We start from the raw sequence: 18986 nt of genomic DNA, 5'->3' as shown, positions 1-18986 counted from the left end.
TCCAGACTCTCTGTGGTCATGAAAAATCCTAGGGCGTTTCTCGAAAAGAGTAGGGGTGTTACCTCGGTGTCCTGGCTAAATTTCCTCCTGGTCTTTACTTATCATGGCCTCCAAATAATCCCAATCTATGAATTGGCTTCATTACTCTGCTCTCCTCCCCACTGGTGTGTGGTGGGCGCTCTGGCGCATCATCCAGGTGGGGCTGCACATTGGTGGTGGAGGGGAGTCCCCATACCTGTAAAGCGCTTTGAGTGTAGTGTCCAGAAAAGCGCTATATAAGTGTAAGCAATTATTATTAATGCTAACTGCGCTGTACAAATGTGCGGAGTTAAACTGGGAACCAGATCTTTCTGGCCTGGAAAAGAATTAAACTGAAGTGGGGGCAGAATAAATGTACTACATATTCCACCTTCTTATCACCCGGTTAAGGACCGACCCCTTGCAAAAATTATCCAAATTGCATAAACGAGTAAAACTGGTGTTTCGCACAAGTGTATGGGATCTGTAAAGGAAGTCCTCTAATCTACGCCTCAATTGTTTGAACTAAGTACCAGGAGAGACCAGGAAAAAACATCCGGGGACTTCACCGTTTCCTAGCAACGACGCTGTGTACAGTCCGACTCGCTTGTCAGTCGTGTCGTTGTGCTCAGACTTCTGTTTTTGTTAATGCAAGATATGTATGTCTAAATTACCTTCTTAGTTTGGGCGTGGATTTTTATGAAGACTCCTACTGAAACAGTTTTAAATGAGTGGTACAAGATTATTTCCCGTTGCTCAGTCGGAAAGCACAGTTCGACGGCACCCATGGTAAAAGATTTATTTATCTAGTTCAACTTTGTGTTTAAAACAGTGCAAAATATATATATATAACAGAACATGTTTGGTTAAGGTCTGGAAGGTGATGAGCTTTGTTTATGCTAACATGTATCTGCTGTTGATTATCAATCAATCAGAGTACTCTGGGTTATTGAATTAAGAGGTTTTCTAATTCCTAATTAAAATATTAGAATCAGTAAACAAAATGCAAGCTTCCAAATAAGTTATAATATTCATATAAACTGTTATCTGCAGGTACAAGGAAAGGCTAAAGACAAAATATCTCAAAGAGACAAAGAACAAACAGCAGCTTTCTGGAGCCCTGAATTCGCATTGCTGGCTGTTCTTAAAACCCGGGCTGGATGATGTCCGAGATGGGTATCCACCTCCTGTAGGGGATGAGAACTTCACCCGGCCCCAGAAGGGCCCTGTTCCTGTCATCCACGGAGCCGAGCCCTCCTTCAGCACCAGCGAAAAGATGCCCAGGAAGAGATTCTCTAAGCAGCAGGTGTGCTTCTCGAAACTCACCCCGATGCAGCAGGCCCGGAGGGAGCACATTGCCGAGGTCGAGTACGGACTCACCCAGCACCCACTCGCTCTCTATCCCCACCTAGAGGAGGGCATGTGTCCAGAGGTACGTTTCTGTGCCTCCAGTGCTGAAACACATGACTAGTGCATTGCAATGCTTTAACCTCCTCTAATGTCAGTTCTACACCTAGACATTCCAAGGTTCATAGAAGATGAAAGTAATGTGTCAGTATAAATGGTTTTTATCAGCAGCTTCTTTAAGCTCAGTGTTTTCCATCTGATATTCAAGATTGATTTTATTTCTACCTTGTGCAACTTAACTCACTATAGCAGAATCTAAATCATTGCTGGAAATGAGGAAAAGCTGTGGTTCTCATGCAGCTTCCTCTAGTAATCTACTGCAATCTGATCATTCACCCCTTCTTCTGTACTGTTTTCTGGTCAGTAATCAGTTCTCAATTAAAAGCGTTTTTACCTTTATCTTGGTGTTTATAAATTTATTCTAACTTCCTCCTTAACTGTAACTGTTATAGAAGAGTGTGTGTTTTTGATATGGTATACTTATTTCTAGATTGCTTGAAATGCAACAAACACTTAACCTTACTTGCATTAAATAAATTAAAAAAATTGTGGGTTGACTCTGACAGGTTTATGATCTTTGCCATGTGACTGCAGGCTTGATACTTTCCTTTGTCTGTCACTTTCCACTGCTGATAGATTGCCATTATCTCATCTAGCTTTTGGACAAGGTAGTAGATGTCCTTGACCCAGAGATGCATTTGACCAATGAGTTAGGATCTTGCACTCCAGACCTTGAAGAAAAGAATGAGGAGGACTCGTCCAGCCAGTGTGAAAGAATGAACCTAAACCCATCAGGGTCAAATCTGAGCACGAGACATTCCACCAGTGTCATGCAAGTATACTTCCACTGAACGGAGGTTTAATCTTACTTGGCTTTACTGAGATCTACAGTATGTCGAATTTGTAGATTGATACCTTTATAGACCTTTTATGTATAATTCCATTATGTCAGGGCATAAGTTTATATCTTTTTATGTTCTAGCTGTTAAGGACTCACAGCATTATATTTTGTGTTTTCTTATAATTACCTTAAAATAATCCTCTTTTTATTGAGTAAAATTTTGATGTCTCGGATCATGTGTATGTTCCTTCTCAAGAGACATTGTATTCACCACATATTTAAAACTCTGCAATCGTATCAGACTTTTACATCGTTTTTACATAAACCTAGAGGTGGTTAAGATCTTTCTGACAACCAGTGACATTGTAGCATGTAATACAATGTTCTGCTGCTTACCATTTCCTTTTCACAAAAAGGATATTCATCTATTAATGTGGAATTTGCACAGTACACATACTGTTTCAATAAGCATTTCCAAAATTGTATGTGGGGATTTTTTCCCCAGTATAAATTATTGATGACTTCTAAATATGTCTTTTTTTGTTGTTAACATTACACTTAATTCAGAAACAAATAATTAATGTATCAAACAGTTCCTGATATTGTTATATAGTTATGTACTTTTTATACAATTTACCAGTAAAAACTCTTCCTTTTGAATGAAGAATTCATATTTTTATACACACCTCTAAGGAGCAACTGTTTTATGTTCACAAATGTTATTGTTACATAACAAACAGCTTTATCCTATTTTAATCACTTCCAACGCATTTTGGGGTCCCTAGGACTGATGACTCAAAGCAAAAAAATCCTTATAAATGGCTTCCATTGAAAGAAGATTCTACAAAAGATGACGGGAAGGTAAAAGTGAAAAGGCTGCCTTCTCCATCTCATGATGAGGACATTAAAAAGGTGACAAAGGAGTTCTGTGACTGGGTTGTTTCTTTGGTAAGTGTCACTGTTCATGACTGTACTTCTGTATGAAATTGCTCCAAAATCACTGATTCTGCTGTGTTTTATCCTAAATATGAAGGTGTTTTTCATTTGTGAAAAATCTGAAAATGAATCTGAGTTACGGCCAACAATATATTGTAGTACAAAACAAGGTGAAAATATTTTATACATTTTAAAAATGTATAGGTTTTGAGTATTCATAGTTCGCTTTTTCCTCTGTCTTCACTGTTGACATTTTCAATGTTTCTGTTAAAAGCTGTTAGACTCCTCCCTTGTTCTGTTCAGTAGAAATCTGTTCAATAATTGTTTTACAAAAAATGTTGAGGAGTGTGCTTCTGTCATTGTGAGTAAGCTCTAGTTTAAAAATTGGAGAACAATGGGGCAGACTCAATGTAAGTGTGCTCACGCTGTTCAGGATGGATCCTGCAGCCTGGAAATGTACTACTAAGACTATAGACTATGTTTGTGTTGACATGTGCAAAATAAAATGTGTCTGCCATAAATGGCATGTGTCTGTAGTATTGAGTAAAATTGTACTCAGCTACTTTTAATACCTGTTTGAATCCTTTAAATTTAAAATCTATCTTAAAGTGAGGCACACGAGTTTACAGTACATTTAAATCCACAGAAGAGACATGCACAGTCTCCTGGATATTGGGTTAACGGAATGTCTTGTGACAGAAGACCTTACAGATTTTGTGCATGTGTGTGTTGGTGGGGGGGGGGGGTTACATTTAAGTTTTTTTTGTTGAAGACGCAGCCGCGTTTTCTAGAGAACTACTAAAACGGTTGCACTTCGCAGGGAGGAGAGAGCAATAACATTGACGAGCCCACTCTCGTGAGCCTTTTTGGCAGTGGCTACGAGATCAAGCCCCCCTTCACAGTTCCCATCCAGGTGGTGGAACTGAACAGTGTTCCTGCAGAGCTCCGGATGTCTGTGGAAGAACTACCTCGGGAGACTGCATCCGAAACAAAGTTTTCAAGAGATATCAAAGCAGAGAAGGTAGGATCACCCTCATGAATATTCCGTAATAAACTCTAATGAGCAGCTACCAGTGATATCAGCTGAGAGTTTGTTTGGCTTGGCTTCTCACAGGTCAGCCATTATTATACATGTACATGAAAGCTATATCTTGCTGAAGGTTATGAGTCTCTGCTCGTGCGTGCTCTGTGGAGGACCAGTTCATGTGGGTTTCATTTATTGTTACAGCTTCAGGAATTACTAATATTTTTGATTTTTTTAAACTTGAGATATGAGTATACATGGTCTTTTATAGTGTAAGAAGTTCACATCCTCATAAATTTTATTCCTGTTTTAAAAAAGTGCTTATAAGTAAATCAAATTTGTATTTAAAGTTTTTATTTTGTTCTTTCATTGACACCAAAATCTGGTGGAAATCGCATACTTTCATTGAGAATGATTGTATGTCAGAAATGTCATTTTTATAAAAGAATTACTGCAGAAAAAAGTTAAAACATGCTGGTTTCTGTTGGATAAATAGAAATGAGTCCCGAAGCATTACTTAAGTGAATATTTCAGTACTGTAATGGAGTATGCTACAATTAAACAGCCTTAAAGATTGTGCAGTACTAGTTTCATCTGAGCATGTGATCTTACAGTAAATTGAAACTGGAACTATGAAATGCTCACAATTTTCCAGTAGAGGGGAAAGTGCTTAAGGCTGAACCTAACTTCAAAGTGTTAAATAACTCAATTTGAATTTTGAAAGAAGGCAAAAATGAACACAATTTAAAAACAGTAGCAACATAATAAATATCAGCCAGACAGTTGCCTTTATGAAAAAAAAATGACTATTTTAATTGTCACCTGTAGGTGTCAGTAAAAGATATTAAATGATCACTATTGAAATGTGACACAGGTCATAAAGCACAATACTAAGGTGTTGATTGTTGGGGGCACATTACTTGTTGAGCAGCCTAACTGCAGTTGGGAAGAAGCTGATCTTGAAACGGGAAGTTTTGGATGTCAGTGATCTGAAACGTCTACCTGAGGGGAGCAGCTGAAATAAGTCGTGCGCAGGGTGAGATGGATCCGCAATAATCTTGTTAGCGCATATAGTGGTACTGTACGTTGCGTGTACAAGGATTCAACTGAAGAGAGAGCGATCTTTGAGGCCTACAGTAGGTAACAATGCGTTGAAGTCTTTTCCTTGTTAGGATGTCCGTGTTTCCATACCACACAGAGATAGAAGACATCAGAATGCTCTCTATAATGCATGTTGATTTAAAATAAAGAGTGGTTCTGAAGTTAGTGTAGGTTGTTTCTTTGTTTGGGGAAATATTTGAGACCGGAGATGAAGTAAACAAAACACCTGAATAATAAATGCCATCATAGTAAAACACAAACACCTGAACATACTGTACTTCCATACGCCTCAGCACGTTGATTGTGTTTGTGCTAATTGCAGCTCATATTGCGGAAAATACCTTAATCTATGGTAAACTTTCAGTATGTGATCGCTTCAAAGCATTTGAATATTGCATTTTTATGTCACTTTTTTATAGACGTCATGTGGGGTGAAGATAAAATATGGAGCATGGTATCTAGATCCTAAAACATGGAAAAAAAGAAATGCAGATGAACCGCTAGAAGATCCAAAGATAATCTCTGAAGAAAAGCAGTTTTCAATGAATCAACCAAGTGAAAAGGTGATCTTATCTGCTGTGCTGGTTCAAGCCTCTCATTTCTTACACTGAATTTTCTCTTCCTTTGGAACTTAGTGATCAGTGTAAAAGCTGACTAGTGTGATATCTCAGTATAGATCATGGTTTATGTTTAAAAAGACTAATATCCTGTATATATAAAATCATGAGTTAAACATTTCCAGTTATTTTATAAAATGCTTTCTTCTTTGTTAATTTAGCACTTCATTCATTTAAAACCCACTGTAATGGCTATAGATAGATACTATGATGATGTTTTGCTGATGTTTTTTCAAAGGTTGTTTTAAAGCAGATAAGTAGAATTTTGAGAATTATGGAAACTGTAGACACTGAGATTAATTTTGTTTACCCATAAATGTAAATAATGTTAATGTTAATAATAATAATAATAATAATAATAATAATAATAATAATAATAAACTTTATTTTATATAGCGCCTTTAAAGGTGGCTTCTCAAAGCGCTTTACAGGATGACAATAACAATAAATAAGAAGACTACAACAATAAATAAGAAAATTTCACAAGACAGGACACAATTATAATTACAACAATACAACAATAACAATAGATGTTAATAATGTTATTAATAATAATAATGTTAATAATGTTAAATAAATATACCAAATGTTATATACAGTACATTCTGATTATTCTTACCAGATTTAAAAAATGTATGAAGTTACGAAGAAAAACATGTAATCTCAGTTCAGTCCAATTTATTTGTGATATGCACAAGTGCAATTAAATGCTTACAGTATCTTTTACTTTAACCACATTCATGAATTGTACAGTGAATAGTTTAGCCAATTGTGAAAACTACTTCATTCTGTCACAGGCATCTAAATCCATTGGTTCTCATGCCTTGGTTTAAATTCAAGATAACATCATTTCACTTGACCATAAGAGAAACTGCACAGAAGTGTCAGAAGACTGCAGTGCAGGGCTGTGAAGTCCTTGACCTCCCTTTCCTCTCAAGGAGAGACTAGATCTTAATCCCATACATACATAGGATTGTTAATCCCTTTAGTCCAAGGGTCATTCACATTTTCTCACCTAATGTTCTAATGTTCTCTTTGTCTGAGAGGCTTATGAGAGCTACAGCTTTCAAAGGTTGTGAGCTGATGTTTTTAGATGTGTAACTAAGCTATTTGAACCTAAAGATGTCTAAAATGCTCGAATAATAATTAGCACGCCTTCCATTATTGGCACGCAAAGTGGTTTTTAATAACACGTGCTGCAGTAAAGGTCTAATAAATCACAAAGAAATTAAGTTAAAAAATGCTAAAACCTATACTTGATTGTTCTGTCATTCTAGTGTAGATAGATCTTATTGATAATGATATTGGCATGATTCTGGTTATAAAAAATATATAATGATTCTGCAAACATTTAATAAGAAATCTTATAAAATTGCTCTTTCATGTGACCACCATTTAAAACGTCAGAACTTTTTAGATGAATCCACATGAGCATATGTAAAAAGCTTTTCAAATTAAAATAAATTAAAGGACTCCTGGTCCTTATTATTAATTTATTATTTATTTCATTTGTAGTTATAAATATATTTCCCTCCATGTTCTTGGTTTTGCTTAGTAAATGTAAATTATCCTTTCCAAAGAGGTGTTGAAAACAATCTGTGGTAAATTTTCAAGAGCTGATGTTTTTTCAAAGGTTGTTTTAAAGCAGATAAGTAGAATTTTGAGAATTATGGAAACTGTAGACACTGAGATTAATTTTGTTTACCCATAACCATGGGTTAATTGGTCTGTTGCTTGGTTTCTACACACCGCTGATAACACAAGCAGTGCCTGTAAATCACGTGACTGTTCTTTATCCTCATATGAAGGATGAAGAGTTGAAGCAGATGCATGGGACACTGGCCTTCAAGCAGTTCATTCTCAACAAAGGAATGCGGGAGCCAATGGTGAGAACAGAGGCACATTTTCATCTCACTTTATACAACACCAACTGCCATTGATGAGGCTTATGAAGGGCTTCAGGTGTCTTCTTCAGGCTCAGCAGCTAAAGTATTGTATTCCTCCTTCTTATTTGAATAAGAAAATCAGAGTAGTTGTCCAACAGTAATTGTCCAAAAATGATAACTAGGTTGTTCAAAAGCATAGGCTACTTCCATATACACTATACTCTACAGTGTACATCCCTGCAATTTAAAAATCTTGTAACCTTCTTCCTGTGTCAAAGTGAATATGTATAAATACAATTACACTACAGAGACTTGTTGTGTTGTGTTATTTATCATGCTCATCTGAAGCTCTCTCTTTTCAGTTTCTCCAGAAGCTGTTTACACAAGAGGATGAAAAAGAAAAGTTCCAAAAGGATAGCAACAAAGCAAACAGAAACGGACCTGGTGCTCTCGGTTCAACAGCAACACATGCAAGACCAGCTTCATATTTGTAGCATGACTCTGTATTGATATTATTTGCAGTCTGTGCTTGTGACATTCCTCTTTGTTAAAATACACTCTTCATTAGCTCCTAAAAAAGTCTGTGTTGTGTTTATTGCGTACTTGTAATGCAAATCTGAATACATATTACTTAAAACCATAAATTGTATTTGTGTCTCTGGGATGACATTTCATAGAACTTGTTCTTGAAAGCACTGTCAGCAGTTCAACCAGCATTGCCACATACTGTACCAAACAGGTTCATTGTTTAACAAAGACATCTGTGTCTATTGATATGCAAGAATTAATGATGATTTTTTTCATGCATAATGAAGGATGATTCAAGGGAGACAATAATTTGCTCATCAGTCAACAAACTTTAGAGTCAAAGATCACAGGAAATGTCTGGTCTTGTTTTGGCTGCCAGCACTTTTCCTACACATCCTTTGCAACTGGATTCTTCTTCTGCCGTAGGGATGGGGGATGGTAATGTCTCCATAATCCTGCCTCCAGACTTGCAGGTCCCAGGTGTGGTGATCTCAGGATGTCTCCCTCCACCAGGTCAGAATAGGCTTTGGAAACATTCCCTGTATCTTTAAAGACTTCACCTGGCTAACTACTTTGTTAAATGTAACAGTTTCCATTTGCATGACTTTTTTTCCTTTTCTTAACTGTGTTTCAATTGTTACATTCTTTGTTAAACTCACAGTGCCTTTAAGACTTGTCATGACATGATGAGTTTGTATTAGATCATAAATGAGTGCAGCAGTTCAGTAAATTAATTTGTGATTAACTGTAGCCTGTTGGGAACCCTGACATACTCCACCTTGAGATTATGAACACTTACTGAATTTCGACGATGAGGTCTACTGATTGATGTGTTCAGCCTTTTAGTTTAATTGCAAATTACACTAGGTAGTTGAAAATCATTTTCCCTCTGAGTGAAAAGCCTGCTCTTGCTCCTTAGAAAGAGAATGGAGAAAGATTATGCTAAACAACGAAAAACTGCTCTCTAGAGCAACTCGTACTATGAATCAGAACTAAGGACTAAGGACTTGATTGCGAATTCACTATTCAATATCAATTCAATATTGGCAAAAAAACAGTTTCACTGGTTCACTCCATTTTTTTTCAGCGAATTATGTCAATGCCCAGTGGAATAAATGATACAAAAGGTCAATTACACTTTCAGGGTTAAGGTAAGCAGTTAGAATCTTCTTTACCCTTTAATTACTTTCTTAAAGATATCTCCTCAAAGTATGTAATTTAAAAAGAGTGAGTCTCCTGAACATTTTTAAACAATACAATGGGAGAGGCCATTGCATGATTTTTCTATTAATACGTTTTTCATTGTCAGGATCAGCCATAAAAGAATGGAACTGAACAATTTTAGACATGTTAAGATGCTAGAACTATGGACACACCCACAGACCAGCAACGAGACCCTAAATCACATAAGTACAGTTTTTATTCCTCTAGCCATTCTTTCTGGGAGGGGGGGATCTCAACAGAGCTTCAGTCCAGTTTATCTCCTGTCACAGCTTGAAGAACAGACAGAGAACCTGCCTCACATAACGTTTTGTCTGGTCTGTTAATGTTCAGTAATATGTTTGTTCTGTAAATGTCTGTAAATGTGGTGTTAATGGTTTCAGCTTTGGCATCGGGCATGTCAAGAAAGCTCTTTGAATTTAAATTTAACCCATGGCCTCTGCCCGTGTGGTAATTGAGGGGTTTTTGGACGAACTGTGAGGACTGTCGTCTGCTGTACAGTTTGCGCGGAGGAGGATGGGATACGTTGACAGGGGAGGGATACAGACACAGAAGAGGCAAACAAAAACCATCTAACTCTGACTTAAACACTGACCATTATATGAATATCTAAAGTAAATATAGCCCGGGGCCGCTGCCCAGCAACCAGCTTCACTGCGTGAGACGTATTGTTTCTGCAAATTGAAAAACTTTTGTTCTAGCGAGGTGACAAACCCAGCTTTACTAGGTTTCGGCATTTTAATTTTTTTTTGCGACTTTGTCAGTGGAGGGAGTATAGCTATCGAGGGTTTTACTTATGTGATGGTAATAAAGCCCAAACAACATTTTCCGTATCTCTTCAAGTATAGTTCAACCATCCTACAAAATACCAAGCCTGATTGCACCCCAGGTGTTATGGAATACTAATACGATTCTAATACTACTCTAATAAATATCGATCAATCCTGGTAATTCATAAAAACGGCGTGTGCAGAGAATATTTTAACATACGATATCTGGCGAATTAAGTGACTGCATCCAGTGATTTAATACACACCAATATAAACGTTGAAATGGCCCACGGTTTTTGTCTTATTTATCTGTGAACTTCGAATAAAAGTCCCCGTGTTTCTTGCTGACGCACGATGGTCAAGAGGCCAGCGACCCTGCCCCGTTTGCAAGTGAGCAGGTTTTAATTCAGAAGGTCCATTTCATTTCCCCGTTATCGTCAGAATACAGTTCACGCGTAAAAGCGTGTCTTGTACACAATCGTGCGCTTCTAAATTCTCACGCCTGCCCCTGCCTGAGGATTGTATCTTCCCTGCACGCCATTCGTGAGCCAGCCGGCCCGCCGTGAATTAGCCAATTGCTGGGGGAAACACCTGATTGCGGTGCGCTTTAGCTGCGTCGCAGCAGGGGTCTGAAGAGACGTGCGCCGACAGGCGGATTAGACGGGAGGACAGGGGGAGTGAATTCAGCCTATTAACGCTGGCCACCGAGCTGCAGATGTCCCAGTAATCAGCTTCAAGAAAAGCACCCCAGCAGCCGTAGATTGACCTGAGATTAGTTCTTTTGGGGACATGATTGGAGGGTACGAGCCATCCCTGGTTTGGGGGATTATTGTAATGCTGTCTGTGTGGGCTTTATTCATTGTTTACAGAAGTCTGGCCGGCCGGAGACGGAAAGAAACCGGACACGGAGCGGCCGAGGAGGAAGATGAGGGGAAGGAGAGTGTGAAAGCCGAGAGGGAAGAAGACAGTCGATGCGAGCCGGAGTCAACAGGTAAAAATGGACGCAGTAATTTCGGGGGAACCGCGGTCTTCCGAGATGTGCATTCACGCAGAGGGACGCGCTGGCTTTGCAGTTCGCACCTGCTACTCTTTAAGGAAAAGGCGATTTGCGATTGTGCATATTCGAGTTGGGAGGTCAGTTCACCCCCGATGAACGCGTTGTCTCGTACTGTAGGTTGCAGGAGCTGTTATATTAACGAAAACGTCAGTGCTCAATCTTCTTCGTTGTGAGGGGGGGGGGGGGAAGACATACTACGTAGTACTTCCAAAAAGGAAAGGTTGAGTAGCATTTTGTGATCGTTTCTCAATAGTTCTACTATAAATTAGATTTCACCATGGACCTTCGGCTTCGTAAAAATGTATTTTTATGATTGCTGGATCGGGAACTACCGTAGCATTTGGAGGAATGTAAAATCTCCGGATTAATCCGTATTTCATTCACCTGCACCGTACAGAATAAACCGCCCAACTGGTATGGGTAACCCACACTCTCACTCCGTAACACCACGTCAACGTAGACGAGTATTGGAAACGTTCGCCATTCATTCACGTTTTTTTGGGGGGAAAAAAATACGTTTTACATTCAGGATCTGTGTGGCGTTTCAAAGGTTGAACTCGGAAGGGTGAACGACCCCAGTTTCCTTCTGCGAACAAACTGCGTTTCGTAAACGTAATGCGACTTCAAGCGTTTCCAGTTCAAATCACTGGTGACGGGCTGTAAGACGTTATCAGACAGATGTAACTTTTCGTTACAGTATAGGCATACAGTAGCTTTCTCGACGCTTCCCATGTGTTTTTTTTTTTACGGTGCAGTTTTATTTTTTCGAATCGCGGGAAAAACTGTGCAAAATGTTTACATTGGGTTTATTTCCTCAGCATTCTTTGAAAGCCTTCAGCATTTGTCTTTATATAACCGCACATCCTTATAAAGAGTCTGGAAACCCAAATTTGACGGGTCTGCGACTTTTTCTAATGGAACGGATATCGACAATAACACTGCTGAACGGTCATTTAAAATGTTGCAGAAACGCTTAAAGCCCCGTTCAGCGCATTGAGGGAGTGTCTTCGGGGCAGTGAAGTCCCGGGTCTCTCCAGGAGCTGAGAGGGGGGTCAGACAGCAGCTTGGTGATGCACTGGAGCTGTGGCTCGGAGCGGTACTGAAAGAAGGGCGAGGCTGAAGGTTTTGTGTGTGTGTGCGCGCAAAGGGCTTACTAACCTAAATCTAAAAACCAGTCAGAGTTGGGAGGAAACGCGGGCAGGCCATCTGGCTGGAGAAGTCGGGTGATACTGTATGTTATTGCATTTTTCAGAAGGCTTTTGGATTGTTTCAGTCTGTTTGCTAAAAGCTGAAATTAAACGAGTGATTTAAAATATAATTTAGCTGCTTTTGTGGAGCACCACTGTGTGTGTGTGGAGGGGTTGTGTTCATAGAAACCTAATAAAGTATCTTTTTATCTATCTAATGCAAAAATCATGAAAGTGCTGAAGAATGCTTGGTAGTTTATGAATTATCCACAGTTAATTAGATGGACATTACCTTGGTTTAGACAAGGTAATGAATATTTTTCCGGAAAGTTTCCAACGTTTCAACCCTGGAAGGCCAGTGGGATTAGTTAAACTGGTCGAGTTAAGTAAACTGCTGGTTTAGTTTAACAGCCAAGCTGAGAGATGGTCAGGATTGGCCAGCTGTGCCTTAGTTACTGTGAGTTTCAGGCAGTGGATAAAGAGGATAAATGATTCCTTACACTTGGGTAGGTCTTTTCTGGACACTTCAATCGGAGTGTTTTACAGCTCATGGGGACTCCCCTCCACCACCGTTGTGTACCCCCCACCTGAAATGAGGCATTGTGGTATCCTCCAAATCTCATCATCATCATCACCGCCGTCCGTCTGACGGCACCTACTGTACGTGTTTCTGTTCTAGATCAGCCAAAGAGACATGGAGGCCGGGTGTCTGTGTCCCAGGACAACTGCGTTGCAGGATCCAGGGCAGGGGAAGCGTTTCCAGACGTCCCCTCCGGCGCTGCGATCGTCCGAGGGGCTCGCCCCCGCGCTCCAGCAGCCGATGAAGCGGACCAGCTCCCCACCGACGCGTGCCGTTCCAGCTCCGCGCCCGACCCCGGCGAGTATCCGAGCCAGTCCCCGGCTCCGGGGAAGAAGGGCGTGGACGGGAGCCCCAAGCCGGAGCCGGGCTGCGGGAAGACGGAAATCAGCATCATGGAGGCGACGATGAACGACAACGAGTGGCTGGACGGGACCGAGGGCCGCGAGGCTCGCGACGAAGTGGATCCGGACGGGCCCGCCGCGTGGCAGAACGCCGGCTCGGAACCCCCCCAGCTCGCCGAGAACCCGGCGGACGAATCCCGGGCCCCCGGCCTGCCGGAGTCGGATCCCGTCGGCAAGAAGGTGGCCGCCGTGCCCCCCATGCCGCAGAGCGTGGGGGTCAGCTTCCGGGTGCACTACATCACCCGCTCCCCCTCCCAGCTGCTGGCCGTCACGGGGAGCCACGAGGGGCTGGGCAGCTGGGGGCGCTACGTGCCGCTGAGCCAGGACAAGGAAGGCTTCTGGGGCGACTCCATCGCGCTCCCGGCGGATTGCGAAGTGGAGTGGAAGTTCGTGCTGGTGGAAGACGGGAAGATCTGTCGCTGGGAGGAGTGCTCCAACAGGCAGCTCGACACTGGCCGGGAGGTTCATGCGCACAAGTGGTGGGGCTACCTTTGAGCAGGCGGTATTCCCGTTAGCACGAACAGGGTCGTGTAGCTGTTGCCTTGAAAGCTTTCACTATCGTATTGAGTTGGGCATTAAAGTTGCATTAGGCTGGAGGTTTATTTCTTTTCTTTTTTTTTCTTTCTGGAGGCAGATGTTAGCTGCTAGGGTATGGCCGCAATGGAATAATGGATAATAGCTTTAGTTCAACCCAGCATTTGAACTGAAGATGTATTTTATTTCTTGTGGTGTTATGATGTAGCATTTGTGAAACAGTCATTACCAGAGTGGAGAAGTGAACCTTTGCTGGCAATATTTGTGACCTTTTTCTGTTCTGCTAAACGGCAGGGGTGAAATAAGTGTAGATATTCTTGTGATCTAAGGATGGGGGGAGTGTTCCATGTGATCTCTGTAATGAAGGGCAGTATAATCTAAAACTGCAACTAGCTTGGCTAAGCTACTTAAACCCTAATGCTAAAAAGAGTTTAAAGTACCATGAGAGTCCTTACATTCCCCTTATTCAAACCAGGGGTCTGGTCCTGGAGAGCTACAGGCAGCGTGTTTTATAGTAAGCCCTAAATGGCCAATGAGCAGAGGTTTGCAAAGCAGGTTAACACCTCCTCTCCTGATTTAAGGAACTGATGGATCTAATTAAGTCATTCAGAAGCTGGACGGATTAAAAGAGATGGGAAGACTGTGGATCTCCAGGGCCAGAGCTGCAGTAGGCATGTGGACCCCAGTGTAAACTGGTGAAGGGTGTCTGCTGCTTTTCAATTCCAGGTGGAGTGTTGGTTGTTTAGTTTTAATTGAACTAATCTGATGGAAGCTTTTATTATTTTTTAATCTATGCAAGTGAAGTCTAGCAGTTCCAGAATTGAAAGCCGTTATCGGTTAATCATATACTTGGCTGGAAGAGAAAAGAACAGCAGGTACTGGGGCCATAAAGACCTGGAGCCAGAAGCCGTTTTGCAATATCACTGTGTCTCCAAAATCTTTGTGTTGATCAGAGACCCACCTCTCTTAAAAATGAGAAGACTCATTTTCTCTCGGTTATGTCACAAAACAAATTTTAATTACTTAAGTTGGCATATTCCTTTGGTTAATGTAGAGTAGTTTTATCTAATTTTGAACATTTTCCCCTTTGTTTTATAAATGTATATAGACCACTCTTGTAAAAGCACAGGACTGAGCTGTTATTCATTTTATCAACTAGGGGTTCTTCTGAACCTCTGATGCGAATTAACAAGAATTTGATATTGCTTTGAGAAATCAAACTTTTTTTTATATTTAACTGACCCAGAGCTATAAAGGTTTCACAAAACTGGTATCTAGTGTAACGTTTCTTGTTCTGAGTCATCCTGAGTAACAGTGTGTTGTAAATATGATTACTTTGTTAGGGTATTTAAAAGTTTAGATTGTGCAATCATTTTGCCTCACCCGGAGTGTTTTTTTTTTTTTAATTGGTCAACCTTCATGACTGGCGCAGGCTTTAATCTTTTAATCTGGCTTCAGAATGAAAGGGATGAGCTGAAACAGGAGAATCTCATCCAGTCATAGGAAATGAATGGAATCGGTCATGTTGCCATTTAAAATCATCAAGTCTTAATAGCAAAGATGTTAATTGCCCTGGTGATTTCATTAATATTAATTATTTTTTGTAATATTGGATGAAAGACCTCAATCTTCATGGTACTAATAAACATATGTGACATCAACCGGTGTTGAATTAAGAGAACTGTCTGAGGGTTTGTCTTTAATATAATAATGCAGCTTCACTCAAAATTGCTGGACACCTGAGTAGGGCAGAAGTACATTACCATTCTCAGTTGACTTCTGCTATTTTTGTGGTTTTAGGCATCCCAACTGTACTTTGTATCAGTACTAGGTGTGATGATGAGTAAAACCCTGTTTAGACTGTTGGCCAGCTGTCAATGAGCTGCATCGTTCCAGCTTGCAGTGAAGTACGTATAGGCATTAAAGCGATCAGATTTGACACTTTGTGGGGGGAGGAAAGCAACTCTTTATTTTAAACGTATAAAACAAGCTTTGTATGTCTGTACCAAAGAGTAAAATAAATAAAACATTGTATGCAATTCTCCTTATGGTCTGATCTAATAAAAAATAGATTTACTGGAGATCTCTTTATATAAAAAATTCAGCATTTAGTTACTAGTCATGGTCAAAGTGCTATATGTAAACTGTACAGATGATACCACAAGATATGAGAACAAGAGACAAAAATGGGACTTTTTTTTTTTACATGATGACCACACACCTTCCATTCTGATAAATGACCAGATTTTATTTGGATGCAGCACATAAATCATTAAAAGAACAGGTAATCTAAATTAACTGAAGAGCTCATCTCTGTCCTTGACTTTCTTCATCCTCTTTTCTTGGCTTTTGATCATCGTAGACATTTCTGTAAATTGAACGAGAACATATGAGGTAGTTTTGGATTTAGAAACAACCATTTTTTGAGGATGACTGGTGCCATACTTAAGTATAATTAAATAACCTGTACCCTCCTTTTTCCCTCTTCATGAAATCTGTGACCAAAGCGATTACTGGTATGTAACTTTCTTCCTCTATAAATCTCTAATGGTTAAAGGCCAGTGCTGCTTCAGTGGTCAACAGTTAAAACATGAGGAAAAGTTTCTCCTTCGCATCGATTGTAATCAGATGGTTACTTTTGAGTTTTTCAATTCAAACTCAAAATGAGTAAAACACATAAAGCTCAGATACATTGATATGGAGATTTGAGTAATTTTAGGTTGAGAAGTACTGAGCAGGTTCTGACAAGTTTTACAACTGTTAATGGAGTTACTCTTTAAAACCTAAGGTAGAATTGTTTGATATGTCCTGCAGCTAGAGAAAATAAGAAACCTGTCCTTCTCGGAAGATGAGCTGCAGTTAGATTTAAAAGGTACTTTTCTGTAAATTGAAGTATTGAAGTTTAACATCTATGTACAGAAAAGTGATTTGGTTTACACAAAACAATTTTGAGTTATTCTCAGTACAATAAAAGCTGGCATTATTAACAAAGGAACAAGTAATAGGTTTATTCCATGTATGTAAACACACACTTGAAGAAGGCTCCACAGCCCAAACGTTGTTTTCTTTCTCCTCTTTTCAGCATGGAACAAACCCATTACTTGTTCCTTGGGAGCCTGTGCATGCTGATGCAGCTAACCACCTGAATGAGTAACCGGGTACTTTATACATAGTAATTGTGCACTGCATCAATGAAAATTAGATACGTAATTCTTTAAAGCCGTACGAAAGATACAAAGGGTCACATTCATGTTTGCCTATATATCTATGAACATGTCAGGTTAGCAGCTCAGGCACTGACTGTTGGCAGTTCTGTGTCATTCCTGTGAATGATTTATCTCTACATTGTGTGCAGACCTTTAGAGGTGACAGAAGGTAAGCAGCTGTTTCGACCTGTTTTTAAGGCCACAAGTGAGAGAGATCAAAGCACCCCCGGTGGTTCTGGGGGATTATAAAAAACCAGAAAGGAGAGGCTTCTCTCCTAATAGCAGGGTTGACCAGTACAGTTCCTCTGTATGCATCTGAATTTAAAATCACAATTCTCTCTTTGCCGATTTGTTTTCATGCGTTTCAACTCCATTACAATCGTAGTTTTTTTGGTGCCAAGTGCCAGGCTCAACTGTGTACTGAAACAGCTTTTAATTTTGTTATTCACTTACGACATATATGGTCTGATTTCAACCATGGCACTTCTATATATGAAACCTGAACGTCAAATCCATGATCTCTCGTGTGTCCGAGACGACAGGAACTGCAGGCCTTCTCTACTGTCCTTTATCTTTTGTGAAAGAAAGATGACAAAAATGGAACCTATTTCTGCAGTACTGAATAAAAAGCATTCCTCTGGAATCTGCAGTGGCAGGATCAATTAGAGTATATTTAGTGAAAGTCCCATGATGCAGCCCTTTTAATTATGCTGAACAGTGATTATTCTGCTTAATCTCTGTCAAAAGGCCGAGTCAGTCTTAGGAAATCAGGCCCATCTGGGCATATTGAAGTTACCCAAAAAGTGATGCAATCCTATTTTTGAAAAAGATTTTTACCAATTTCATTGAAAACATTCATTTCATTTAAACATTCATGGATTCAGCCCACTTCATGTTAGGGTTTATGTATCCCATTTCATCAAGCCCACACGTTTTAAGTATTTACTAATAACCAGCTCCACATCATCTCCAGTTCACAGCACGCCTGGAGAGCGATATGTCCCTGCATTAGAAAAGGTTACAGTGGGAAGAAGAGGTTAATTCCAGGCTGAAAAGTAAAAAAGAAAGAAGAAACATCTTCAGGGGTGGGCCTGTTTGTTCGTTTTTTTGTTGGCTGATAAAATGGGGAAAATGAAAACAATGGCTGCAGCCTAAGTATGTGCAAAGAGAAATACTGTAGAACCTGAAGGAGGCCTGCGGTCTGTACCTTGGTTCTTCATCTGCAGGTCCTCCACCAGGCTCTGAAGGCTGTCAAGTCTTCCCTGCAGCTTCCTGCACGTCTGCCCCGTCTTTTTCATCTGCTCGCTCGCCGCTAGCAAGGAAAGCATTCAATTCAATTCAACTTTGTCATTAAACTTACACAGGTGCATAGTATAATGAAAAGTGTTTCTCATTAGTCACTCAGGTGCAGTATATAAATAGGACAGAAGATAAGACAATAGACAGTTACACAATAGCAATAATAGTAACATGTAATAACATAACATAAATAACATGTAATCAAGTAATCGAAAACTGTGCAAAATTCCGCAAACAGAGAAAATTTAACATGACAAAAACAGTGCAAGGTAATTCTTGGAACAGTGCAAAAAAATAGTGTGGTTAAAAGTAGTATGGTTAATTAATATTAAATATTATTATGCCTGTTACAATTTTACTGGGCTATCGAGGG

General features: G+C 39.9%; 3 protein-coding genes across 3 annotated transcripts in view; 2 read left to right on the top strand and 1 right to left on the bottom strand.

Annotated features, from left to right (window-relative positions):
* The first annotated feature begins 594 nt into the window (after positions 1-594).
* On the top strand, positions 595-8423 carry zgc:158260 (protein FAM47E). Its single transcript, XM_015361781.2, has 8 exons — positions 595-807; positions 1072-1450; positions 2082-2257; positions 3052-3214; positions 4023-4223; positions 5747-5890; positions 7753-7830; positions 8193-8423. Exons 1-8 carry the CDS (start codon positions 746-748, stop codon positions 8322-8324), a joined length of 1335 nt encoding a protein of 444 aa, XP_015217267.1. The 5' UTR covers positions 595-745; the 3' UTR covers positions 8325-8423.
* Positions 8424-10892: 2469 nt separating this feature from the next.
* On the top strand, positions 10893-16189 carry stbd1 (starch binding domain 1). Its single transcript, XM_069187391.1, has 2 exons — positions 10893-11340; positions 13273-16189. The coding sequence occupies exons 1-2, from the start codon at positions 11139-11141 to the stop codon at positions 14067-14069; spliced, it is 999 nt and encodes a 332-aa protein (XP_069043492.1). The 5' UTR covers positions 10893-11138; the 3' UTR covers positions 14070-16189.
* A 146-nt stretch (positions 16190-16335) lies between these two features.
* The window catches only part of LOC102692592 (coiled-coil domain-containing protein 158), a 29990-nt gene continuing 27339 nt past the window's right edge, over positions 16336-18986 (bottom strand). Inside the window, exons 24-25 of the mRNA XM_015363664.2 lie at positions 18522-18626; positions 16336-16476 (exon numbers count right to left, since the gene is read on the bottom strand). Of these exons, the coding sequence (XP_015219150.2) occupies positions 16403-16476; positions 18522-18626 (179 nt within the window). The 3' untranslated portion in view covers positions 16336-16402. The remainder of the gene's footprint in view (positions 16477-18521; positions 18627-18986) is intronic.

This window comes from Lepisosteus oculatus, chromosome 3, assembly GCF_040954835.1.
Source record: "Lepisosteus oculatus isolate fLepOcu1 chromosome 3, fLepOcu1.hap2, whole genome shotgun sequence".
Taxonomy (NCBI): domain Eukaryota; kingdom Metazoa; phylum Chordata; class Actinopteri; order Semionotiformes; family Lepisosteidae; genus Lepisosteus; species Lepisosteus oculatus.
Note: the sequence above shows the minus strand (reverse complement) of the source record. Positions and strands in the feature narration are given on the sequence as shown.